Source organism: Lissotriton vulgaris, chromosome 1_1, assembly GCF_964263255.1.
Source record: "Lissotriton vulgaris chromosome 1_1, aLisVul1.2, whole genome shotgun sequence".
NCBI classification, from domain to species: Eukaryota; Metazoa; Chordata; class Amphibia; order Caudata; family Salamandridae; genus Lissotriton; species Lissotriton vulgaris.
The window spans coordinates 1,346,426,376-1,346,453,258 of NC_141685.1; the positions used below are offsets into that span (position 1 = coordinate 1,346,426,376).

A 26,883-nucleotide genomic window follows, 5' to 3' on the forward strand; every position below is an offset into this window, starting at 1 on the left:
TTCTCATCTGTAATTCATTGGAATGTTTGACTTAACAAATGAATTGTCGCTTTTATGATTTTATATTTTGTGAAATCGAATAAAGCTTTTCTACTACTACTACTACACTGCCACCTATAAACCTATAAGTCACTCCTTGGCAGGCCTTATCAATCCTGAAGGCAGAGTGCTTGGTTTTGTGTGAGAGGGTGCCCAAGTATGAGCTGAGCCACTCTGCAGCTTTCGGAATCTATTCTCTGATGCTGTTCTGTGATGCAGCCAGACCATATACTCTTAAGTGCATTATAACCTCGCGGTAAATGCTAACTTTGGAATGGCTGTATGGAAACATGTGTTTGGTGTCAAACACTTTGGAATCCTACACCCCACCAGTCCTGGCGGCGGGGGTAGAATTCCACCCTTCTAGAGGGAGAAGACATGTACACACTTACCTAACCGGTAATAGTTTAAAAGAACCCCAGCATCACAAAATGGATGCTGCAGCCACAGACACGGGCCTGACCTCCTGCTGCTGGACCAAACTCCAGTAGGGAAGGCCTGGGCAATAGGTTTTCTGTCACAGGGAGGTGTAACCACCTCCCAGGTAGGCTTTAGTGTATTGGGGGTGGGTGGGTGCATTTATAGAATGCTTTTCAGACAGTGCTGCGGACACACTTGGTGTCCCTGTGCATAGCCAAGTTCAAACCGGTTGCAGGGGCACTCAGCCCCTGCTCTGGCGCGAAACTGGACAAGGGGAAAGGGGTGTAACCACCCCCTCCCTGGGTCCTCCAGTAGTTGGGACCCTAGAGTAAGTCCAACCACTAAACTTAGAATAAGTATAGGAACCCAGTCCTTAATACTTTGGATTATACCTGGACGAAACTCTACAACATATATCCTGGAACTTTGACATTCTATTTCGACTAGAAGACAGAAGGATCTCCCTTGTGGTCAAGGAGTGACTTCCCTGTTCAAACCGGCTCCAAAGAAGCATCTTGCAGGTCTGCATTTCCAAGGCTCCCGCCGGATCCCAACAGATTTGCAACACAGGACACAGACTTCCAGACTTCCCCGAGGCCGACATGAGATCCCAGCAAAGCTGAGACCCGCAGCCCTCACAAGTGACTTGAAATCGGAACTCCTGGACACTATGCACATTTGCTAGTGCATCAACTTACCAAGCTTTCCCGAAGTTGTGCATTGGGCTAATTATAGTCCCTGGGCCGTCGACTGGTGGGTCCCCATGAAGGTAACTCTTTTGTTTCTTGGGCTTCCCTGATTGCTCCAGATGTGCCCTGACTCCCCTCCAAAATGTGAGTCCCTCAGACCTTTCTGGTCTGCACCAACGCCAATTTATTTGCTTTCTACATGGGTTGCTGTTGCCAAGGCTTGTTGGGTCCAATCCAGATACCGACACCACAGCACTCGACATCCCTCATGGCACTGCTCAAATCCAGCTCCTTATTGTTGTTGAGGCATCCTGGTCCTCATTGCTGAAGAGTCAAGCTTCACCTTCTGCACCTGTAATCACCGGACATCGGTGGGCATCTGCTCATCGCCTTCCTGGTCACTGGCTAGTAACCCAGACTCTGTCCTCTCTGCTTTCAGGTTCTTCATCTCTCTGATCCACCCTTGGATCCATCCGGACACTTTCTAATTGGTCGCTGCAGCTCTTTTCCGCAGCTCACCATAGAAAACGACGACGAAACCTGACACAAAAAGACACCTATGCACCCGGCTTCCACGGGTGATGTAACTCGAGTACTCCGGTGCTCCCGTGGGTATTGACTCTAGAGCTGCCTAGTTCTAAATGGGTTTGCTCCAAGTCCACTTCTGAGTGTCCCTAATCTTTAAAATTCTAACCTCAACTTTCTCCATAGAAGTCAATGGTGATTCTCGGCTGTGTTTAGACACTGCACGTGTGCCCCATGGGTCATCTCTGTCACTTCCTTGGGTGGTTCCTGGTTGCCCCAGCGGTTTTACAGGCCCTAGGCCTTGTCTCTATGTCTATTGTAGTTCTTATACTACTTTCTTAGTATATGGTTTATTACGCCCCTAGGGCTAATCATATATTGTGCTAATTTACTGTGTGCTAAATAAGTTTACCAAATGTACTTTCGCCTCTAGCCTCATAAAGAGACTAGAGGGATGTGTTTAGAATAAATACATATATGTTATATATATACCTAGCGTGGTTCTCCTTTCAATTGGTCATTCATGAGATTATAGACTGGCAAAACAAGCTGCTTTACATACCTTCAAGACTTAGCCTGAAGGTTGCTCTCCACAGCTACCACTAGGATAGCTTTCTATATAGATTATCTTTAAACCTACCATCAATAAGGGTCGTTTGGACTTGTGCAAGGTGCCCACTAGAATAGTGGACAGCATATGCCAGGCCAACTTCTCATAGTTTCACTTCCAGTGGATCTGCTTGTTGGCTCTAGTTGCATCTTAGGGTACCAGACAGTTTCACCAGCAAGGAGGAATAGACGCTGAGAGCAGAGGACAGCTGGTCAGCCACCACTAAGTGCACTGAGAAACACCTACTGGAACCCCTCTTGGACTAGGTGCAGTAAGAAGCCAGGGGACCGAGTCTCTCAACCCCCAGCGACAGGACAAGAAAGAACTCTTAACCCCACAGGGCTGCTACCATCTCTGGTTGTCTTTGTACACCGCTTTGCCCTTGTTTTATTCTCTGCTGCTAATCTGCTCTCCTTTCTGTTTCTGCGATGCTGCTCCTGAATGCAAGAGGAGAAGTGGGAGGCAATCGGGGCCAACAAGTGGGGACAATGCAGTTCGCTTGCAAGCTGCACCCGGTCCTGTTCTGGCCGCTTCTGCTGGCTACCGGGTCTCTCACTTAGCAGCCACCTACTAATGGTGGCTGCGCTTGTGCTTGGCTTCCCAACCTGCTGGTCCCGCGACCCGTCTAATTAGCCTGACGGCTGCTCTACTGTGGCTGATGCTGCATCTCTGGATTTCAGGGGGCTTAGTCCTCCTGACTACCGTTTACTCCTCTGCACGGGTCCCCAGGCAGGAATTCGTTAAGAGTTGAGGCAGCAGGACGAGAAAGAGCAATAGGGCCTTATGGCCATCAGGGTTTGAAGAGGGGCTGGGCAGAGCCAAGAGGGTCAAGTGGGAGTCAAGAGGGGGCCGCAACTAAGCGAAAGTAAGTACTTGACCACGGCTCTCCCCTCAGCTTAGCTCTCCCCTCTCTCTTCTCCTCACCTCCAGATGACATTGATGCTCCGTGTTCTTTGCCGGCACAAGGGCTCTTGGCTCATATCACTTCAGCTGCAACTGCAATTGCTGCCGCAAGAGGCTGCAAAAGGCCGTGAGCAACCGTGGCACACACCGTCTGGTTCTTGAAGGAGCAGCACCAGCAGTGGGAGCGCCCAATACAGCCCTCAGAGGAGTGGCAGAGGAGTTACGGTTACGGCTACGGCTACAATGAGGCAAATCCAGCAATGTCACTTCCAAACGGCCGTTCCACTCTCCAACACCGCAGCCTCACTCGCTTGCTGACAAGAATGCACATGACCGCAGGGAGGAGTCCAACAGACAGTTAGTTCCAGGCTGCTGAGAGAGAAGCTCTATCACTGGCCAAACCATTATTTAAAAAAATGATCATCTTTAAGACAGTTCCAGTCATACTTACTCTATGGGATGCCTGTTCACCAGTACTGTCTTTTAACTTTTTTAGGCTGGGTCTGTTTCATCAGTTGTTAAATCCAGAGGAAAAATGGTTTAAGTATACCGATTCTCCATTTTGTTCCTGTAATTTGTCTTTTAAAAGTGATATTTTGCACATCGTGATGATATGTACTATGTTTGAACATCTCCATCACAAATTTTCAAATCCACTTCTTTTAATTGGTTCCTTTGATTGTGACAGGGCAACTTTTTTGTTTTACAACTTCTAAATTCGCAATTAATATATTATAAAGTATCAATGTTTCATATGAGGGGTTCATAAAGTGATACAATAGGGGACAATACCACTTGTATTGTATGGCATATGAATCTATTCATATACTTTTTTTTACTGTGATGGATTCTCTTATGTACTTGTATGATTGTATCGCAAAATCGAATATAAGTCTCCTATCATTATATTAGGACGAGCAGCTAGGTGAAATGTATCAGTATAATGACATCCATTTATGTTTTATTGCTTGAAAATTATATTATTTCAATCATTGCAGGGCTCATTAGTACCCCACCTATTTTAGTGAATATTTTTGACCTCCCCATACTAGACAATAATATAGATAACACAGGTAACATAGGCGACCCCTAATGAGCCCACTTCCTAGAACTTTTTTCTGAGGTTTTTATCCCTTCGGCTTTCGTCTTAGTATTGTTTTAGCATTTTCACAATCAATGTATTATTAATGTAATTGTTTTATATATTACACTGCTATGACCTGTAATTCGTATCTATTGTGCTTTTATGTATTTATATTGCTTTTGTCCTGTGCACTTTTATGGTTTCTTGAAACAAAATAAAGTTGGTTGAAGAAGAAGACCTCTTAGAACAAACTGTGTGCCATTGTATCTTCTCTAGTCTGAGGGGCTGCATACACCATTTGAAATAAAAGTTAGACAGTCCAAGTAAATGTATAAATGACCTTCACTAAAGATCACAATGACTTTGCATTACACTCCTGGTGACCAAACAGGTAAAACAAAGCAGTCTTAAGAGGAGCCCTTGAAATGTACCATGTTGGAAATCAATAATGTGTTTGCATTATTGAATACTATTTGTGGTTGCGATGTGAACTTAAAAAATATTTTTGCAAAATAAATAGTCTACAGTTACTGGGGTGTGAATTATATTTGCTGGAAAAGCAAGAGAGACAGACCTTGGTGGACTCGCTATTGGAATCATTACTTCTTCAATCTGCCAATTTTCATTTGCACAGAAATATACTTTTATGAGCCTTGAGACTAGAAGATTAATGTTGAGGTCCAAAGTGATTCAGTTTCTGCCTGGTCTGAGCTCTTACAGTTCAAAGGACAGGGTGTTACGATTCCCTTATGGGCCTTCTTTTGAAAGCCTCCACTTAGAATAAAAATTTTAAAGCCAGCTACAAACCAAAAACAAATGACAACATTTTGGTGTAAACCCTACTGGCCATGCACCTTTGAGGCTGTTCCCCTGATGAGTCTTCTGAGCCTTCACTGAAGGTGATCATTCTCCTCATTAACATCTGGGAACCTAAATGTGTTCCTAAATCTACTTTCAGTCACCCATCTTATGTGCTGCAGCTACTGCCTCTAAGTCACCTCTGTGTCTCTTCTAAGCAACCCCTCCCCCTATTAGGCACATCTGCACTCCCTTGGTTCACAATGTGCAGGGCTGCAAGAGGGACATTGAAAAATCCCTTATCCACTAATGCTAATACTGAAACAGGTGTAGTGGCACCTAGGTCCAGGGTTTAGGGGAACATCCAAATTATGACTGTATTTCACTATCTAAATGTAAACAGGGGGCTAATTTCCTTTCAATGGTGTCCATCTAAACATTCTCAATCTCAGTGTGTCCTCTGACTGGAGGCTGTATCTGGTTGACTTTGGATGAGGATATATTGGTGAAGCACTTGCAGAATCAGGCAGATACCCAGAGGACCTGTGGGATGAAGAGGGAGAACTAAGGGGTGAAGAGGTTACACAGACGAGGAGGACAAGGGTACAAGAATCTCACAAAGGACCAGAAAAAGGGCCAGTACAACTGAATGGAGGAGGAGGCGAATGACCAGGTCCACCAGTAGGGTTAGGAACTGGATGTCCAAAAGAAGGAAGAGAAAGCAATATCAGTAGGGCCATGAAAAAGACCTGGAGGATCAGGCACCAAAGACCAAGTCTGCTAGAATGACTGATGCCACAAGGACATGAGGACCAGCATGCCCAAGACAAAGGGAAGGATCAGTAAAACCAGGAGGAGAATTAGAATGAGGAATACCAGAACCAGGAGGCCAAAGAGGAGGAGAATGATTGGCAAGTGGAAAACGAGGGGCATCAGGAGGACTAGGACACAAGAACAAGAAGGAAGAAGACGGCCAGATCCACAAGGAGGACTTAGACCACTACAAAGACCACACACAGGATGAGGAGAAGGAAGATGGCCATGAGGATGACTAGAGGAGTTGAAGGGGGTCCAGGACCACTAAGAAGTTTATGAACTCCAGGACCACCAGAAGGATTTGGGTCACTTGACCAACAGGGGGCCAATACCTTGTCCAAGTACTAGGGAAAACAAGAGGATCAAGACCAGGAGGACTGGGAAAAGGACTTCCAAGAGGACTAGGAGAATAAGGAGGAAAACCAGGAGGAGCAGGAACAGAAAAAGGAGGAGAATTACGAAGAGAAGGAGAAAGAGGAGGCCAGGAGGAACAGAACAGCAGTCACCGCCATGATCACCATGAGGGTCAACATCAGGACCGCTAGGAGGAATGGCACTAGAGGATCCAGAGGACTAGGAAGAGGATGACCAAGACTAGCTGGACCATAAACACAAGGACAAGCAAGATCATGAGGACCAGCAGGACTGGGAACAGAAGGATGAAAAGTTCCAAGAACACCAGGGCAAGATCGCCAGAAGAACAACAAGGAGGGACACAGCAAGAAGCACCATGGTAAAGATAATATTTACCAACAGGACAAGGGTCTCAGGAGGATGAGGGCCACTTATGACCAATTATCAATACCCAGAAGATCAGGACCAAGAATATGTGGATGAAGACCAGAAGTATGAGTTTGAGGAAAACTACGAGGTGGGACAGGGTAAAGAAGATTAAGAAGATAATCAGGAGGAAGAGATCTAGAAAAAAGGATAGCTTGAAAACCAACATGAAATTAGGAGAACTAGGAAAAGGAAGAGCTGGTAAACCAGGAGCATGAAGAGGAAAACCTGCTGGTGGAAGACCAGGATGAGGAGAATGACCAGGAGGAGCAGAGGGACCAGGGCAGCCGAGAAGACTAGGAGCACTAGGATTACCAGGTCCCCCAAGAGAATCAGTGGACCATGACCTGGAGGACCAGGATACAAGCAACAAGAGAATCGTGAGAACAAGCATTAGGAGGAATAGGGATGGGTGTAGCAAATGCAGAATAAGGATTTGAAAAAGGAAAGGGAGAGCAACAAAACTAGTTAGTACTAGTTAGTACCATCAAGACCAGGTTCCTTTAACCCCTGATTTTATTGCCGCTCCACTGGGCTTCTGTCCCCTTACCGGCACTTAATTTTTGGAAAATACACCGCCATTTGGCGGGTCCGGGTTCCGGGGCTGATTTCATTTGTGGGCGCCATCTTTGGTTGGGCTGAGTGTGTGTGTGCGCGGGCGCCATCTTGGAGTGTCTCGACGCTCGAGGGGATGTGGGAGACGCCTATTTAAGGCGGACTCGACTTTCAGGCATTCTGATTGATTGCTACACGAGCGCAGGTCGCGCTGACACCTAGCTCGGACAACTGGTGATTTTAAAACTCCCTTTGCCTATCTTTGTTTACCTAGGTTCCTTTAACCCCTGATTTTATTGCCGCTCCACTGGGCTTCTGTCCCCTTACCTGCACTTAATTTTTGGAAAATACACCGCCATTTGGCGGGTCCGGGTTCCGGGGCTGATTTCATTTGTGGGCGCCATCTTTGGTTGGGCTGAGTGTGTGTGTGCGCGGGCGCCATCTTGGAGTGTCTCGACGCTCGAGGGGATGTGGGAGACGCCTATTTAAAGTCGTCCTCTCCCGCGCAGCGGGATCGCGCAGTGGGACGCCGTCTCTTAGCCGGAGTCGTGCCAGAGTCCTGCCTGTCTGCGCCCGTCAGCGTCCCGGAGGCGTACGAGGCGACGGGCAGTCCTGGGCAACTGTATTTCATATGTAGCTTGTGCATGTGAGCATTATGCTTCACTACTCGGGTTCGGAACTTCGTTCCTTGCAACACATCAATGGCTCCTGCCGTACGGTGTTTCCTGCTCGCCACAAGGGCAAGTATTGTTGCCCTGAGTGTGGCTGGCGCCCGCAGAAACATCTTGGCGGGGCGCCGCAGAAGGTGGCGGTTAGCGCTAAACATCTGGGCTTACTGCTCAATACTAGATCTCTGGGCCGGCATGCTCTGGACATATTTGATCTGCTGGACTCAGAAAAACCCTTGTTTCTGATGCTCACTGAGACGTGGCTCGGTGAGGCGTCCAACCCAGATATTGCTACTGCTCTCCCGCCCGAGTATAACATCTTCAGGCAGGACAGGCCGAAGGGGCGTGGAGGGGGGGTTGCACTAATAGTAAATAAAATAGCCACCTGTACCATCATCCCCTCGGACGCGATCAAGGATTGCGAATCCCTTGCCTTTGCCATTGTTCTTTCACCGCACCAATCGATGAAGGGTCTCCTAGTCTATCGGCCGCCAGGGCCCATGGGCTCTTTTTTTGAAGAGTTCCAGTCGGTGACTTCTTCTTTATTACTCACGGCAGAGCATTGTATTGTTGCCGGGGACTTTAACGTCCACATGGACGTGGAAACGGATGCTGATGCGATAAAAATGCTGGAGGTCACAGCCCCTCTGGGCCTGGTTCCATATCATATCGGACCGACCCATGAGAAGGGACATACTTTAGATTTGACCTTCTCTACGACCCCTATAGAGATGCTGGCTCCTAGCCAGGTTCTTTGGTCCGACCATAGGTTGGTGAAATTTTACTTCTCGGAAGTTAGGAAGCCTTCCGGCGCCCCCCGGCAGTCTTCCGTGGGATTCAGGGCACTTCACCGGATTACTCCGGAACTGCTGGCACAGGCTTGTGCGGACCACCCCTTCGTGTTAGCAGGGAACTTAGAGGAGGATGTGGAGCGACTGCAGGCCTGGTTCTCAGAGAGACTTAATGATCTGGCTCCTCTGAGACCCCTCCGCAAACCTGAAAAAGGTGCTTCTGCCCCTTGGTTTACGGAAGCATTGGCGGCCTCTCGGCGCCAATGCAAGGTAGCGGAAAGAGCATGGCGCGCAAATTACGACGCGACGGCGAAACTCGCCTACAGGTCTGTGGCGAAAGCTTACCATCGGAACATCCTCGCGGAGAAGAAGGCTTATTTCGCGAGAAAAATTGAAGCTGCCTCCAATTCCTGTAAGGAGCTTTTCGCCGTTGTGCGGGAGTTTACTACGTCTCGCGCAGTACCAACCCAGACTCCCCCTCCTGCGCCTTGGGTCAGGGCGATTGCGGACTTTTTCACCTCTAAGATCCAGCGGATCCAGGACTCCTTCCATGTGCTGGAGCCTGAGATACCGGGTCGGGTGGAGAATACCGCTGCTACCCGACTTAACGCAGGTGTGGCCTTGGCAGCTTTCCCTCCTCTCTCGCTGACCGCCTCATTTGACCTGATGGCTGGGCTTAAATCAGGTTCCCCTCGGGATGCCTGTCCGGCAAAATTTTTGGCTAAAATGGCAGCTGTCATTAATCCCCTCGTGAGCCCCCTGTTGAATTGTTCTCTTGCACAGGGTGTGGTTCCCCAGGCCTGGAAGCAGGCCATGATCATTCCCCTGCTTAAAAAGCCTGGCCTGGATGTGGAGGTGTTGGCGAATTATAGACCTATTTCGCTCCTGCAGGCTTTTGCGAAGGTCATTGAAAAGCATGTCCATAAGGTGCTTGCCGATTACCTGGAGTCCCACGACCTACTGCACCCTACCCAGTCGGGTTTCCGCGCCAATCTTAGCACTGAAACAGCCCTCCTGGAAGTCTCGGAGGCGATTAAGGAGGTGCTGGATTCGGGCGGGAGAGCGATGCTGGTGATGCTAGATCTGTCGGCGGCCTTCGACACCGTCCCTCATGAGGGTCTTCTTGCAAGACTCTCAGAGGTTGGTCTCCGAGGGACGGTGCTCCAGTGGTTTCGATCTTTCCTGGCAGGCCGTCGACAAACGGTCTGGGCTTCTGCTTGCTCCGCCGAGATGTCGCCATTGGGTGTCGGAGTTCCTCAGGGCTCTGTCCTGAGTCCAACTCTATTCAACATCTTCATGACCCCTCTGGCGGCATTGGCGGAGTCTTTCGGGGCCCAGATCGTTTCTTATGCCGATGACACCCAGCTCCTCTTCACCTGTGAGAGGGGTGCGGACTTCGATGGAGGTAGGATCCAGGGTTGCCTTGAGGCTGTGTTTCAATGGTTCCATCACAACAGCCTCAAGTGCAACTCGGATAAATCTGAGGTCCTCTTCTTTGGGTGCAGTTCGGATCCGGACTGGAAAGTGTGGTGGCCTGAGAACATGTTTCCACCAGCAAGTTCGTCCCAGGTGGCTAAAAACCTTGGGATTAAGATCGATAATGGCCTCACACTACGTTCACAGGTAATCGGTCTCACTGGTACCTGCTTTGGCCTACTCTGGATGCTACGTAAGTTCCTTCCCCTGTTATCGGAGGAACATAGGAAGATCACGGTGCAGGCGATTATAGGCTCGAGAATTGACTATTCCAACGTCCTTTATCTCGGCTTGCCAGAGTATCTGCTCCAACGGTTACAGGTTGTCCAGAATTCGGCAGCACGGGCCATCTTTGGACTATCTCGCCGTGCCAGAGCCTCGGGTCTTCTGGAGGCTCTGCACTGGCTCCCTGTCCGGAAGCGGATAATTTTTAAAACTCTTACTCTGGCGCACAAAGCCTTGCACGCCTCCGGAGCAAAATACCTGCAGAAGAGGCTGGCCTTTTATTTGCCTGCCAGGTCGCTCAGGTCTGAAGCCTTGCTTCTTGCGGCGGTTCCTCGTGTGAAGAGAGCCCGCATCGGAGGCCGCTCTTTTAAACTACTAGCGCCTCAGTTATGGAATAAACTGCCTGTGTCCCTGCGCAGCATTCCTAATTTGTTGGCCTTTCGGAAAGGGCTTAAAACCTGGCTCTTTTCCTCTTAGTTTCGGTCCCTATTAGGTTTCTTTTATCTCTGTTTCTTATTTTCCCTGTTGTGTTATGAGATTAGTGTGCAATCCAAAGCGTCGGGACACTCTTCCGAGTAGCCGCACGCTATACAAAACCCCTGCATAACATAACATAACCAGCAGGAGGATGAGGAACAAGAAGACCATGACTGGGGGGAGGGACTAAAATGGCCAAGAGGATCTAGACAAGAGTGCCATAAGAAGCAGGCATAGCAGACAACCCAGAAAACTAGAATCACCAAGAGAACTAGGACAACCAAAACGAGGGCCTTCAGCAACTGTGGTTAGGAATACAGGGCCCACAATGACAAGAAGTGATTCTAGGCTACATGCGTTAGGGCATGCCCCAGTTAAATGCAAAAGAAACAATTGATGGACAGAATTCTGGACAATCCAAACATTCACCCACAGTCACAAAGACCTGGGTTAAAACCATCATTCTTTTGTTCACCACACCACCACAGTTTGGACCCAGCCATATGCAATTCAGTCTTAGACCTGTTCCTTGTGGGAACAGTCCAGCCTGAGCTACCAAGCCAGGTCCTCCCTGGACTGGAAGCAAGCATCCTAGGACCAGTTTCAGGGCATCACCCTTCATCAGCCAGGCTAGCTTGAATCCAGTGGTGAATTAAGCACGGCGCCCACGTCTGGGCATACCCTTCCCACTTAGGGCGACATTTGCAAAGGAACAATTGATGAGCGGGCTGCTGGGCAATGGAAACCTTGAAGCCCAGTTACAGGGATCTGGGTTAAATCCATCATTCTATTGCTCACCACACCACCCCAGTGTGGACCCAGCCTTAAGCAAATCAGTCTTCACCCTGTTCCTTATGGGAACCATCCAGCCTGAACTGCAAAGCCTTTCTTCCCATGGACTAGAAACAAGCATCCTGGGACCCGTTTCAGGACATCACCCTTCATCAGCCAGGCTAGCTTGAATCCAGTGGTGTAATGAGCACCAGACCCACGTCTGGGCATACCCTTCCCACTTGGGGTGACATATGCAAAGGAGCAATTGATGGACGGAATGCTGGACAATGCAAACAGTAACCCCAAGTCACAAAGATCTGGGTTAAATCCATCATTCCTTTGCTCACCACACCACCTCAATTTGGACCCAGCCATATGCAAATCAGTCTTGACCAAGTTCCTTGAGGGAACAGTCCAACACGAACTGCCAAGCCAGGTCTTCCCTGGACCAGAAACAAGCATCCTGGGACCGGTTTCAGGGCATCTCCCTTCATCCTCCAGGCTAGCTTGAATCCAGTGGTGTAGTGCACACAGGACCCACATCTGGGCATACCCGTACTACTCAGGACGACATATGCAAAAGGAACAATTGATGGATAGAATGGTGGACAATGCAAACATTCACCCCAAGTCACAACAATCTGTGTCAAATCCATCATTCTTTTGCTAACAAACTACCCCAGTTTGGACCCATCCATATGCAAATCAGTCTTGACCCAGTTCCTTGTGGGAACTTCCAGCCCAAACTGCCATGCCAGGTCCTCCATGGACTGGAAACAATCATCCTGGGACTGGTTTCAGAGCATCACCCTGCATCAGCCAGGCTAGCTTGAATCCAGTGGTGTAGTGAGCATGGGACCCACCCACTTAGGGCGACATATGTAAAGGAACAATTGATGGACGAAATGCTGGACAATGCAAACATTCACCCCCTGTCACAAGGATTTGGGTTAAATCTATCATTCTTTTGCTCACCGCACCACCCCAGTTGCGACACAGCCATATGCAAATCAGTCTTGACCCTGTTCCTTGTGAGAACCATCCAGCTCAAACTGCCAAGCCAGGTCCTCCGTGGACTGGAAACAAGCATCCTGGGACCGGTTTCAGGGCATCACCCTTCATCAGCCAAGCTAGCTTGAATCCAGTGGTGTAGTGAGTTAGGGACCAACGTCTGGGCATACCCTTCCAACATGGGGTGACATACGCAAAGGAAACCCAGATCTCTTGACTGGGGGAGAATGTTTGAATCATTCAGCATTCCGTCCATCATTTGTTGCAGTTACACTTATCGCCCTAAGTGGGATGAGTATGCGCCAGACGTGGGCCACTTGCTCAGTGTGCCACTGGATTCAAGCTAGCCTGGCTGATGAAGGGTGAAATAAAACCGGTCCCAGGATGCTTGTTTCCTGTCCAGGGAGACCTGGCTTGGCAGTTCGTTCTGGACTGTTCCCATGAGGCACAAGGTCAAGGCAGATTGCCTATGGGTGGGTCCAAACTGGGGTGCAGCAGTGGGCAAAAGAACAATGGATTTAACCCAGATCTCTTGACTTGGGGAGTATGTTTGAATCATTCAGCATTCCGTCCATCATTTGTTGCAGTTACACTTTTCACCCTAAGTGGGAAGGACATTCACAGACATGGGTCCCTTGCTCACTGTGCCACTGTATTGAAGCTAGCCTGGCTGATAAAGGGTGACATAACCTGGAACCGGTCCCAGGATGCTTGTTTCTGGTCCAGGGAGGACCTGGTTTGGCGATTTTCTCTGGACTGTTCCCATGAGACACAGTGTCAAGACTGATTTGCATAAGGCTGCGTCCAAACTCTGGTGGCATAGTGGGCAAAAGAATGATGGATTTAAACCATATCTCTTGACTGGGGGAGAATGTTTCAATCATTCAGCATTCCATCCATCATTTATTACAGTTACACCAGTTAAATGCTGCATGTGTCCTCTTGTGGTTCCTTGAAGGTCTATAATCCAAAATCTGACTCCATTAGGTAACCTCTACAGAAATCCCTATGGACATTAGAGATCTTGATTGCTGACAGGCATTAATTATAAAAGGGTACTCCTCTGTGAGGCACTGTGAGTCAAAAAAACAGAGCCATCAATGAAGAAACAATTAGACATATTAATGGTCACCTTTCAAAAAATACTTGTGGTCATGTGTATTTAGAATTAGTACATAAGAGAGCTTGTTCACACGCAAACTCACTCTAGCATTCATACAGAATGTATAATTTGATGTTTGTCATTTACCATTGACCCTCACCACGTCCTCAATTTTGCCCTTTGGCCTCATCTCAATTGACTTATCTCCTTGCAGACCCTTGAGTTATGCATGAAGGCAGCTGTTACCAAGAGTTGCAGAGCACTGAAGGAAACTGTGCCAACCGTGCTTACGGCTCTGCATCACCTGGTAAGTATATACATGAGAACATGCAAAGTATTTCAGCAGGAGACAACTGACATTTCCTAACAAAGAGGGTCCTGCATTAATCCAATTTATAGTAAGAGTATTTTTAGAGGGGAACATTTGGGAACTCGCTTGTATAAAATATTAAATGATCACCCATAAAGAGCCTACATGAACCAATTTGCTTCAAGGATGCAAAGAAAGAATACAATGCAAATACCTCTGTCAGATCTTTCAGCGTTGAGAGGTCATCAGCAGGAACCACCCATAAGTCTACCTCTCAGCAACTCTGGCTCTGATAATAGGTAGCAACAGAGTGGCCTGACAAGGGAAGGGACACAGGGAGGTACACCAAGGATGGAGACATGAAAAAGAAAAGATTTGCCCAATAACAATGGTTTACAAACAAATATATAATCACTAACAATGATTATCTCTGAGGGTCAATTGTCCAACTAGACTTTACTATATAACATATACTTATATAAATAATGATAAATAGTATATATCATATACATCTGATTAATGTCATCGATCAAAGTAAATTCATTATTTATCCAGCTGGGGTTCCTAAAGTCAATATGTACAGAAACTACCCTACAAATAAGTTCAAACAATCCAAATGCATAATTCAAAATCAAGTTAAAGCCATTCGCTTTGCTATACAATAGCATTAGCAAAGCTAATGCCTTTAACTTAATCAAAAGCAAGACCTATGCATTTTCAATGCTTCTTTTTTTATTGCTGCTATGAGTACTTTCCAAGAGACTGGGAGCATACTACATTTACTCAGATCCTGCTTAATATCTTTTACTAATGCTAACCATTTATCAGGGACCATCTTTGGCAGTGATGGGGTGATGCAAAGTCTTTAATATTTAGTGTAATAGAAGTTATTTTTTAAATCCCTTCACTTCTGTTTGTGCAGGCATCAGTGCAAGTGTTTTAGATTTATTTATATTTAGACAAAACCATGCTATCCCATAAACAGTCTACTTGTTCCGAGAGTCGTGTATCAAGTCTTGGAAAACCATCCCTTTACAGGTTCCTCTTTGAATGGTCTTCTGTTTGCTCCTCTCTGCAAGAATTAATATATTCAGATGGTATGTGGTATCTTGGCAAAAACAAGGAGATCTTTGCCACAATGTCCTGAGGTCTAGCTTTGTCATAGAGCTCTTTCTCCCCCTTTGTGGTCTCTTTCAATCCCTATAGGGAAGTCTAAAGAGCTGTTCAAGCACTCCACCACATATTCTCCTTCTTCTCCCTTTCCTTTTCCATATTACAGCCTCTTAGATTGCCTGTCTGGACCTATTTTCTAGGTCTTCACATCTATTAATTAATTATATGCTCTCGGTCTCCGGAGTAACTATCGACGTGGTGGCAACCTGGCTCATGTTACATGAAAATTGCTCTTCAAAGCCATGCCTCCAGCCTGGTAATATAGATTCTACCATCTAGTGCAGTGGTTCTTAACCTGGATTCTGCAACACCTACTCAGGCTGCCCAAAATAGAAAATCAAATCAAATAGCAAATTAATTAAGCAAACCTAGCTAAACATCGAAAATGTATTAATGTTCTATAAATTAGTAGGAATTTGCAACTGGGAGTCTACAAATTAAGTTGGTACTGTTAGCACGATTCGAGGGAGCAGCACAAGAACAGCAACTAGAATCCAGTTGGACAAATGGTGGCCTCAACTGGAGCACTGCTAGACACGAAAAACGCCAGCAGTAGGAACGAAAAAGAAAGTGATTTGCAACAGTCTAGCATATTGTTTTTGAATCTGAGAAATAAAAACACATTTTGAAAAGTTCCAACCTTCCAATTAAAATGTCAACTTTTTCATAGTTTTTTATTTGTGAGTGAAAGAATTGCATATGTTGTGTATTTTGTTTGATGTACACTTGTTTCTTTATTTTCCTGTATTGTTTAGATGTTTGAATCGAAGCAATTGTGCTCAGGCAGGGTCCAGCTTCTAGTAGTGATTCAGTCGGTGTCTGTTTACAGATGTCAAAAGTTTAAACACCACTTAATTGTAGTGGCAATTCCGCCTCACTTCAACATATGCAATGTTCCTAACCCCTTTCTACTAGTGTCATGCTTATCACCCACTTAAAGTTGTTCAGTATTTTCATGTGTCACGCTGTGTCTTCCCGGTAGCAAGCCTCAATTTGCAGGTGTTCCGCTACTAGCAGTTGTCATCATGCATCAAGCCGTCTCCCTTACGCCATGTCAAAGTCCTCATGCCCTAGTCTCTCTTCCTCCACCCATAACAATACATATAACCCTCATACACTGCCTGTCATTCTTCATAACCCACCTTGTCGCACACCATACCCGGATGGTGTCAGGCTTCAATCGGGGTAGAACGCATCTGAGCTGGGTTTTGCTTCTAACATCTGAAGTCACAGGTCTCGCCTTTTCAGACGAATAGCCAAGGCTATTGTGAAATATCCTTCAGGCTTAAAGAGCATCTTCATGCGTCCCAGACATACCAACTTTCAATGCATGTACCTGTCTTGTCATTCTCTATATCTCCTATTGTGTCACAATCCTTGTCCCCGTCTCGGACTTTAACCTGCAAGCAGCATACCTACAAGCCAAGTTGTCAAAATTCCATGATGTCAAACTCCTAGAATCAAGTTCCCTGCAATGAACCTCGAACCACGAGTATCATAGGGTTTTACCAATTGTCTCTAGAAGGAAATGCCACTGTTCAGTGGAGTCGCTCTATCCATTACTGTTTCGGTTTCATCCAATCACCTACAAGATGCTGCTTTAGGTTTCACACGTGTTCAAAGATGACTTACAAAGATGTCGTGCTCATGTCAAAACATACCTGCTGTTATCATGGAATGTATGACCTTACAACGCGGTCTTTACACTGCGATACGTTCACAACGCGGTCATTACAATGCAAGTTGTTAGAACGACTTGCGCTAGAGGCGAGGGACTTAGGAATAGTATGATTTACTATTCCAACTCCAGCTACGTAACAATAGGGAAGGTATTGGAATAGTAAATCATACTATTCCTTACTATATAGCGCCATCCAGCGCAAGTCGTTGTAACGACTTGCGTTGTAATGACCGCGTTGTAAACATATCGCGGTGTAAAGACCGCATTGTAACTGTTGTCTCCCATTATCATGCTCTTCCCTACTAACAGACCTACATAGTCATCTTCCGTGCGGCTGCTCACCCGCAATTATGGCACCAACCAGTCATCAGAATGGCTGGAGTCGAAGACCAGTGTCACAACTCCTTAAATGACCGGTTCAGGTGTGGCACGTTCAGCCAGAATAATTGATGACAAATCACCCTTAAAGTAATATTCAGTATTCCCTTCTACAAAAGTATGTGTCACTTAATAGCTACTACATAAAACAAGCTTACAAAAAAAAGTGCTGCAATGAACAAAATAAATAATTATGAGAAGCATACGCTTACCGTCATGGCGGCAGAGAATAAAGAAGCTTACAAAAAAAGTGTGGCAAGCTGATAATATACCTACTGTGTCACGCCACGGGTAAGAGATCCAATCCCGCTAGGCATGGCTAAAAGGAGACAGGATGGCAACAAGCAGCGATTTACATGCCTTGCATGCAATCATTGCACTGCTATCGGCATAATTTTGATGCCAAACGTCGCGCACAAATCAAAGCTGAAGGTGGAGCTAAGACGAGGCTTTTGGAATTGTATCAATTCCAAGAAGATTCGTAAGACGAGAGCAGCACATGCGCTGCCTATGTCACAAGACCTAAAAAAGGAAGTACACAACTTGATGACCATGGCATGAAATTCTAAATAGCAATGCTGGTGTGTGGAATTTGCAATGAACAGGAACCAAAAAGACATGCAGCTCTGATGGGGACCAATCTGCGAGAACTGAATGCAAGCAAAGAACAAAAAAAAGAAATTATTGCTAGCGGTACGGCAGAAGCAGCGAGTGGCGGTGAGACCTGAAAAAGACCCTAATGCAGGCACCAACAGAAACACTCGCTCACTACTCTGCCAACCAGAAACTGGGGACACAAAAGGGAGGAAAAGTGCACAAAAGAGGCCCGCTCTGAAAAGCATGCAACCCACCTTGCTAGCCAGACACTGTGAGATGCAAAGGGGGAACGCACTTACAGTCCCTGGAGATAAACTAAGTTGAAGTGCAACAACAGCCTCTGTCTTGATTTCCTTGAACAGCAGACGCTGTCACTAGTGCCAACTGTGTTAAATAGCATTCAGTACGACTGCCTGCTGCAATGTTGTGAGACTTCAGTCTCCGAACCATGCAGAAACCATAGGAAACTAAGGCGTTAATCTTAGAATGGCAACTGAGAATTTGCAATTCCACCATCATGGCCCCACAAATCCTGACAAACTCTTATGCCGTCATTTCCCCACTGAATGGAATTTGCTTTCCAGATGTATAGGGTTGGCTTTCAAATAGCCTAGCTTCCATTATTGTTTAATATGGCTTTGTTATTGACAGATCTGCGCACCCTACCGTGGAGGTTCAGATGAAAGGGAAGAGTCAGTCAAGGTGTCCACGGCCATTATCCTGTCACTGGGTGAGTTGGTCATAAATGTATATATGTATATATGTGTGATACTGCAAGTATATGACGGTCTTTACCAGTGATCGGGTCCTCCGAAACATTAATTTCTGTCCACTGCTCTGCACATCACTTGATCTTCTTAAAAGCTATTGTTGCTTCAGTAATTACCTCCCTTCCCAGTGCATTTGTTAGCTTTCTATTAGAACACGTTGTCCAATTTACTATATACAGCTATGGTAGTCACATGAGTACCATGTGCTCCACCGATCATCATTAAATGTTGTAAACTATTGATATTGTACCTCCTGGATATGCGTTGAAAATTTCCTTACATTTGGCCTTGATGACCTGCTCCCCTGCGTTTAGTTCCTCCGTGCATGATTTTATTGTATGTCATTTTTCATGTATGTCTATTTTTCTCTTCACTTTACTCTTGCAGCCCATTCTAGCTCTAGTGAGGTCCTTAAATATTTTGGAAGTAGCTTGATCCATTTGGGTGCAGAGTCCCGTGCCACAACAATAAAGCTGCTCTGCAAGCTTCTTGCTGAAACTGGTAAGCCTCTCAGTGGGTGGGTGGCAGCATGTGATTTCGATAGACATGGAAGATAGTTAAAGGACTGAATGCTTTTCATGGAATGTGGAGCCCTAAGTTATAATTCCAACTTACCCTCTTACTTAACCAACATGGTGCAGCTATGAGCAAATCACCTCAATTTCATATTCCTCAGCTACACTGACTGCCAACAGTTCCTGGTAGAGCACTGTAATTTAAGAATAAATCCTCCCATCGTTAACATGAGTCGTGGTGAAGAAATAAAGTAGTGGTCAAACATTTCCACATCTGTCTTTTTGATAAATTGTTCCCACTGTGAGCCAATAATGGGACAGGGACACTGTGGAAAGAGATCCTGACATAGACTTCGGTGAGGAACAAAAAGGGACATAAAATATGGGGCAGGAAGACACAGACCCACTCAGTGGTACATGATGACACAGACATGCACAGTAGAACAGGAAGACATTGATAGGCCCATGAGGCTCACAGTCACAGACACACACACCAAGACTTGACAGGACCCTCAGGTAGGTAGGCACATGTAATAGTGGAAGCTTAATCTACTTATCTATTATTCCTGATCGTACTAGACAAAGACATTATCTATGTGTTATGAACATTTGATGTATGGCTTCATTTCATAGATTCAGAAGGTGCCTCTTATCTGGATGCTGTCCGTCACGTTCTTGAGGATGACAATCACAAGGTACCATCAAGTTATTATGTGTGCAGCATTCTGTGGTCAAGCAGTTTCATAATTAGCAACGCAATCTAATTTAAGTTATGCACTTTTTGAATAGTGCAGTATTCTCTACTTACGTGGACTCATTGCAGTGGTGCGTATACCACAGTCTGTTGTATTTTTCTAAGGCTAGTCTTTCGTGCAGGTGTTGGGTCATGCAACCTCCATCCATGTGTGTCTCCTCAGTGTCTTGTGTCTACTGTTTCCCTGTTCAAGTGGACATATCCAGGTTTTCCTGTCCTTCTCTGTGTCAACTCATTTTCAGACCCAATCCCATAGAAAGTCCCTGTTCCCTAATTGCTGAATAAGTGTGTGTTAAGAAACAATTCTCACCAAACATGGTTCAATAATACAGGATAATATTCAATGTGCACATTTGAAAAGTCTGATTGTGATATAAAAGATGTATTTTGTGTAGAAATTGGAATATATGTAACTCTGTTGACTCCATGTATGTCCACAATGTGCCCAATGTCAGTGCAATTGAGAAAGCAGGCAACTTCAGCATCAGCATCACCGTGTTCAGCATGTAAGCAAGCACAGGATATAGGCATGAAGGAAAATCAACAAAGTCATTTTCTTTGGATAACCAACAAAAACTTGTATTTCCATGACTGGGTCTCTAGTGTATTCTCTTTGAGAGGTTTATTGAGTTGACCATTTTTTAACCTCAGGGCATGATATAAACCCTAAATTCTTGGTAGACTAAACCAGAAACATCAGACACAGAAATATAAGAATCAAAGAAATAAAACATGGACGTATTCTTTGGAGGTTGAAGCCATTGGGTCCAGCCTGTGCAAATATGCAGCGAACAGAGTCATGTTAGGGATGTGAATTTTAACCCGGCTACTAGAGTAGACTGTGACTATATACGGTCTTGAGCCAAAATGATTTCTTGAAAGTGACATGGATCAACCAAACAACAAGGTGTGGGACAATGGACACTGAGTACTTTTACCCATTTGTTATCTGCTGGCCGTGTTGGGATAGTGTAGGTCTGCTAAATCCTGCAGGTTGAGTTAGACAGTGGCCATCATTCTTCCCACAGACTACTCTAGGTTTTTTTCATTTCCACATTATTGGAATCTACAGCCTACTGATTTCTCATTTGCATTTTTGTAATCAATACAAGGTCCTGAGAGCTTCTTTGCTAGTTGTAACCTACCTAGACATCTTTGGCAATGTATCTTTCAATCTTTTACCAAGTTCCAATCACCTATAGAAGGAGTACACCACCTGGAATGTTTGAATATTCCCTCAATCACGCTTTGGTCAGACATTCTGTAAAAACAGTTTAATTAAATTGATTCAGGTTTTATTCTCAGAGTGTCTTAATAACCATTTTCCAATATTTTTTCAAAGGCTATATCCAGGTACTAGCTTTCCACACATACAAGTGTATTTCTATTTCCTCTATGAACAAAAAGGAAGGAGAGATTGTATGGTTTTCTCACACTCCCGTGCTGCTCCCTCACCAGAATGTGGGATTTGGTTTTATTTATACATCAAAAGGGTTTCTCACTAACCATGTTTTGCTTCATCACAGGTTATTCTTGCCACTTTAAGTTTAATATCCAATTTAACAACCAAAGGATATTATGATATGAATGGAAGAGCTTTGATGGAATATGTGCTTAGGAAAAACAGTCTCATCATTGAAGAACAGGTAAGTGGCAGATGCACATATTTGGGTGGGTGAATGTGTTAGGGGAACAGCAACCGTAGTCAGCCCAAAAGAAATAAGTGGACCTTTTAGCCCCCTTGTGCCCCAATGTAGCTTGTTTGCCACGTAATACAGATCTGCAGTGTTCCATATTTGCCCCTGGTGGTGGAATATAGACCTTATGTACCTCTATTTAGTTCACATAGGCCCACTTAACATTCCATGTTCTCCATTTGAGCCTGATGTTCCCCACTTGCATTCCAGTGCGTCTTTCACCCTCCCTCAACCGTATGGGTCTCCCTTGCTCCATCAGGCTGATTACATTTGAACCTGAAATTGAGCTGCTGACTACCAGTGTCAACACTGTATATGCCTTTTCTTTATGTCTTGTTCTTTCAGGGTGCCCATGACGTGAACCAAGCCACTCAAGTGCTTTCCAGTATATTTACTTGTAGCTTCACTTGGACAGTCATCCTTTCAGTATACCTAGGCTTTCCTGTTTTCAGTTTCTATTTGTGGTCCATTCTCGTGTGCATGGCTAAACACTTATAAGGTCCCAAAGGAAATACCTATTGGCTATGCCAATGCTTGTTTTAAAATCCCTTCTCAACGGTTTATACAATGATCAAAATTACAGCTTTCCTAGAAAATCTCATATCTCCACAGGCTGTTGACGAGATAGGACTGGGCAAATGTGTCGGAATTATTATGATTTATGGAGTCCTGCAGCAGGGTAGCAGCACCGGCCCAGCTCCGAAACAACAATCTCGCACTTCCATGTAAAAGAAGATGTGTGCCCACACTTTTCATCAGTTGTTCATGATAAATGGGCAGATAGTGCGGTTTTAATATTACATAAAGTTCCATGCAGCAGGACCATGACTCGCATAAGGCGAAATGAGGCAGCAATGTCAGGGTATTAGGACTAGGTGGCGCAATAAATCAAGGAAAGGCCATTAAAATAGACGGCTTTCCTTCTTTGCCTGGAGCACCGAGTATGCTAAACAAAATGGACTACTAGTGAGGAACAACAGTGGCTTGTGAGCTGCACTGCTTTAACAATGCTTTTGTTTACTTTTAACAATAACGGGAAAAATAGAGACTATGGGGATACGGAAAACAATATGGTTTATCTGTTAAACTTTTGTATATCAGAAGTTGGCGTTGCACCTATAAAGCACTTCGAAATCCTAGAAAGGTGCAAAGACGCGATTTGACAGACTGGTACCCCAGTACTCATTTGCTTGGGCTTGTTTGGAAGCTCTGTGGGATCCAATATTTAATTACTTCCAGGGCTTACCAGCCTAGCAAACACATTACAAATCTACAGTCACACATCCTGCACAGCTAGAGTAAATATCTATTGCCAGTCTTTTACAAGACATACGTTAAGCGACGAGCGACCACGTTTACCCAGTCAACTGCAGCACTGAATAATCCAAACATACCAATGCTCGAATTGATAGGCAGGTTCTCTCTGCTCGCTACCTCCACTAGGTGGAGCCTAACCTCCATCACAGCTTCCTTGTGGTTCAGACTGAGCATGGACTCCCACAGGGCCTTCTCGCCAAAGAATGTAAGAAAACTAGAAACAACCAGAACTAAACAAAACCATGCATTTGTATTCTACCATTTGCTTTAGAATCTGCCCGGCACATAACAGAGAGCATACAGCTGCATGCTGGAAGAAACAGAGACGCCACATGTATCTCACTTGGTTTCATTATAGGTGAACATTGAAAGTATAATAGTGAAAGAAACAGAAAAAAATACAAGCTTCATCAGCACACGAGTGGTGCGCGCACGAGGCAAGAAGTAAACGAGAGGGAGGGGTGGGAGAGTGCCCGCGCGCATGCTAAATATCTAAAGGACATTTTGAAAAAAGCACGTAGGTGGTGGCCGAAACAGCATTGTAGGTGCAAATGATGTCTAAACATGAAGCACAGCAACCTAATGTGGGTCATCGCGATCGTTGTGAAAACGAAAGTGATTGCGATGACGTGCCAAAACACGTAAGGGATACGCGCGCAGCAGGCCGCATGCTTGTGCGCATTCTAGCAAGCTGGTGGCTGCTTTGGGAGCACTTCCCAAAGCCGCTACTATATGGACAGCGCATGCGCGCTGACTCATCGAGACCTAATCAGTGGTGTCAGGGGTTACAACTTTTTCGCTCCATGAAAAGCAACAGAATCAGTGTTTTTCTGGTGTGTATGGAACATTTTGCTTTTATTATTGCTTGCTTTCTACACTGATAATGCATGGTATATAGACAGTGTATGTACAGTGTATATGAGGTCCAAATACATTTTTGCAAATCAAACGTATTGTAGTACACCATACAATACTTCTTCAATGAGTCTTTGGTCATGTGCGCTCGCTTTTTCCTTCCCATGTCCCTTTTTTCTGTGAAAAGGCCCTCTCAACATTGGCACTTGAAATGGGCAATGACAAGACAGCCAGTACACTATTTGCTAACGCTGGCCACTGACATAGCTTTCTATACCTACACTGTGCCCTTGAAGATTGCAAATCTCTGGACAGGTTCTGCAGCATTTGCTTTGAACTGGGCGATTCTGCCCTCCAACTTATTGAAGTGGTCAAAAATAAAGCAGCACTTTTGAAACTACTGAGAAAATTCCCCTTTACTGAAGGGAACTAGAACTTGCACAGTGTACCACAGTGAGGATTCATTGACTTCAAATGCCATGGTTGATGAAGGGACATTTCTATGTCAAGCCGTTTCTCGTACATTGTAAAATAAAAGTTCCTGAATTGCTCTTCAACACTGATTTGTTTACCATATGGCAAGCACTCTAACATGGAACATGTTGCAGTGCCAAAGTCAATTTAAGGTGTCACCCAGACAACTCTCAAGACGATGTTTCACATTTACACCAAGTATGCAGAACACTTGGCAGACCAGGGTGTTTTCCGACTCTAGTTTTTTTATGTCCACTACAGCAGTTATGTTTTCCTGTAAACATCTAAGACTTTAGTAGAGTGTACTTCTTTTCACATCACTAGTAATTTGCGAACAAATATCCTCACATTTCTTGCCTTTGGCATCATCATTCAGCAAACATGTTGTAAACGGTTTCCACATGGGTACTATAGCATTTCACAGCCCCTTGGTCCAAGAACCATCAGCTAAGTGGCACAGTTCACAGTGGGATGACTTTTTCTTTGATGCCACACAAAGCACAAAATGAGAAATATTTGTGTTTTAGTCCCCTCGCACAACAAAACAGTGCACTAGGATGGACTAAAAAGTCAATAGCATTCTTCATTAACTCTGAAGATTGTAAAGATGCTTTTAGCATACCATCTAACAAGTGGACAGGATCTCCTACAGGTATCAATTTTGAAAGGTCATTACACAGCTTTTTTATATATGTAGCTGAATCACTGCAAGTACAATCAAAATCACTCCAATCTTTGTTGAATTTAGAAAGAAACATTTTGCAGCGGCATACCGAGTGACACTGCGATCCATGTTTCATCCTGTCATGTTTTCACCACTATCCCAGATGCTTGGCGATAGCACTTTTTTCACATATACTTGTCATTATACATTGCATTGACTGTTTAAAGCCTGTGGTGTTGTCAATTCACCTACTATCAATACTGACTCACTAGAAACTTGGGGCTGATCTATCAAGGGCTTTTACCCATTCTCTGTGGATAAATGTGATGGCACATTTTGGGACAGATTTGTATGAAACCAGCCATTTTACCTATCAGTAAAAGAATCAAACACAGCCAAAATATCAAATATGATTTTGATATTTCCTGATTCTCTACAGTTTATCAAATTATTAAACACGACCTAAAACATGCTTCTAAACTCTGCATCTTTAGACCAAAGACCACAAAACTTCAAAAAGCAAAAGGAAGAAAAAACATTATTTCAGTGACATCCCTCAACAGCAAAACTCAAGCAGAATAATGTTAGCCCAGTCTTTCTTGCTGCCACCTTATATAACAAAGTTATATTGTATAGGCCCCCTCAGGAAAAAATGACTCTTTCACTCTCCTTTTCCTTTCTTTGAATGGCATTTAATTAGTGGTACGCAGGTGTTTTTTCAGTGTTTATAAGTTTAAACTGGTGAGGGTTTATCAGTTATTATAGGTTTAAAACTAAGACAGCCAAAGTATACCCTATCCATGGTTTTCAATTATTGCGAAACGATTAACACAGTGTACCCTTACTATTGTGGGGTCCGAGTTTTGATGTCAAACACAAGTGCAGTCAGTGTCCCCAAATAAGAGTCATTGCCACTGGTTTGAGTAGGACTGTGGCCCTTCTGATCCTTTGATGGCTTTCATCAAGCTCTTGTGGTGTGAAAAATTGTTCAATGTTGTGAACAACGCACATCAGAAAAGGGTCCAATAATATCCTTTAGTTATTCTCATTCTAATTATTTGCCCTCCTCTTCCTCCACAGATCCAATGAGTGATTTTGTATTGGGCACGTCTTCTGCCTCTTCTCTTTTCTTGGACCTTCTCAAGTCCTATGGACGCTTACACTTTGATCATATCTCTAGACGCTGTAGAAACACCTGTCATCTGACTAGGGGACAGGAATGAGTTTTGGATCAGTGCCCTTCACCAGTGTTTGTGGGGCTGCAGGTGATGGTGTGAAAGCATGGGCAATGGGAGGTGGCATGGTGCCTGAAGGCTGCAGCACACTTGGCTTTGTCAGTATCCCTGTGAGAGTAGGCCACAGTTGCTTATGCTCTCCCCAATCCCTCCAGAACAGCAAACGTACCATGTCCTTTTTGATCACTGTGAAAGATGGCGGGACCTTATTGAAGCTTGTAAGGAGAGGAACATGCACCACTTTTGGAGCCTGATAAAATGGGGTGCAGGAAGCACATGTAATCACTGCAAAATCATGTGGAGCCTGCTCTGTAGGTTACGTTTTTTCAGATCAATATGCATCTAATAATAAAATGGATTATGACCCTTCTTGGGTTTATTTTAAATCATCGGATACTGTCTTCAACTTAGCTGATGTGACAATGGCGCTGAGCACTGTTACCATTGGGAGAGCGCCAGGCATAGTCAAGGTCCCCGCAGATATTTTTCTCCAGGATAAAGACAATGGAATCAAAACATAATGTTTTTAGCAAATGCAATTGCTCATGGAGCTCTGATCCCGGATACCTGGAGAGGGGCGGAAATCATCCCGATTTATAAAAAAAGGAGATACATCCTTACCCGGGAACTACAGGCAAATAAGCCTGTTAAACTCAATCCAGAAAGTCGTAGCTCAACTTATCTTGGCAAAAATTAAAACCTGTATTGATGATAATGACA

General features: G+C 45.0%; 1 protein-coding gene across 1 annotated transcript in view; it reads left to right on the top strand.

Annotated features, from left to right (window-relative positions):
- The window catches only part of LOC147749143 (maestro heat-like repeat-containing protein family member 1), a 105,714-nt gene that overhangs the window by 47,716 nt on the left and 31,115 nt on the right, over positions 1 to 26,883 (top strand). The window contains exons 3-7 of the mRNA XM_086936533.1: positions 13,958 to 14,050; positions 18,534 to 18,612; positions 19,040 to 19,153; positions 19,801 to 19,862; positions 21,448 to 21,567. Coding sequence (XP_086792659.1) covers positions 13,958 to 14,050; positions 18,534 to 18,612; positions 19,040 to 19,153; positions 19,801 to 19,862; positions 21,448 to 21,567 — 468 coding nt within the window. The remainder of the gene's footprint in view (positions 1 to 13,957; positions 14,051 to 18,533; positions 18,613 to 19,039; positions 19,154 to 19,800; positions 19,863 to 21,447; positions 21,568 to 26,883) is intronic.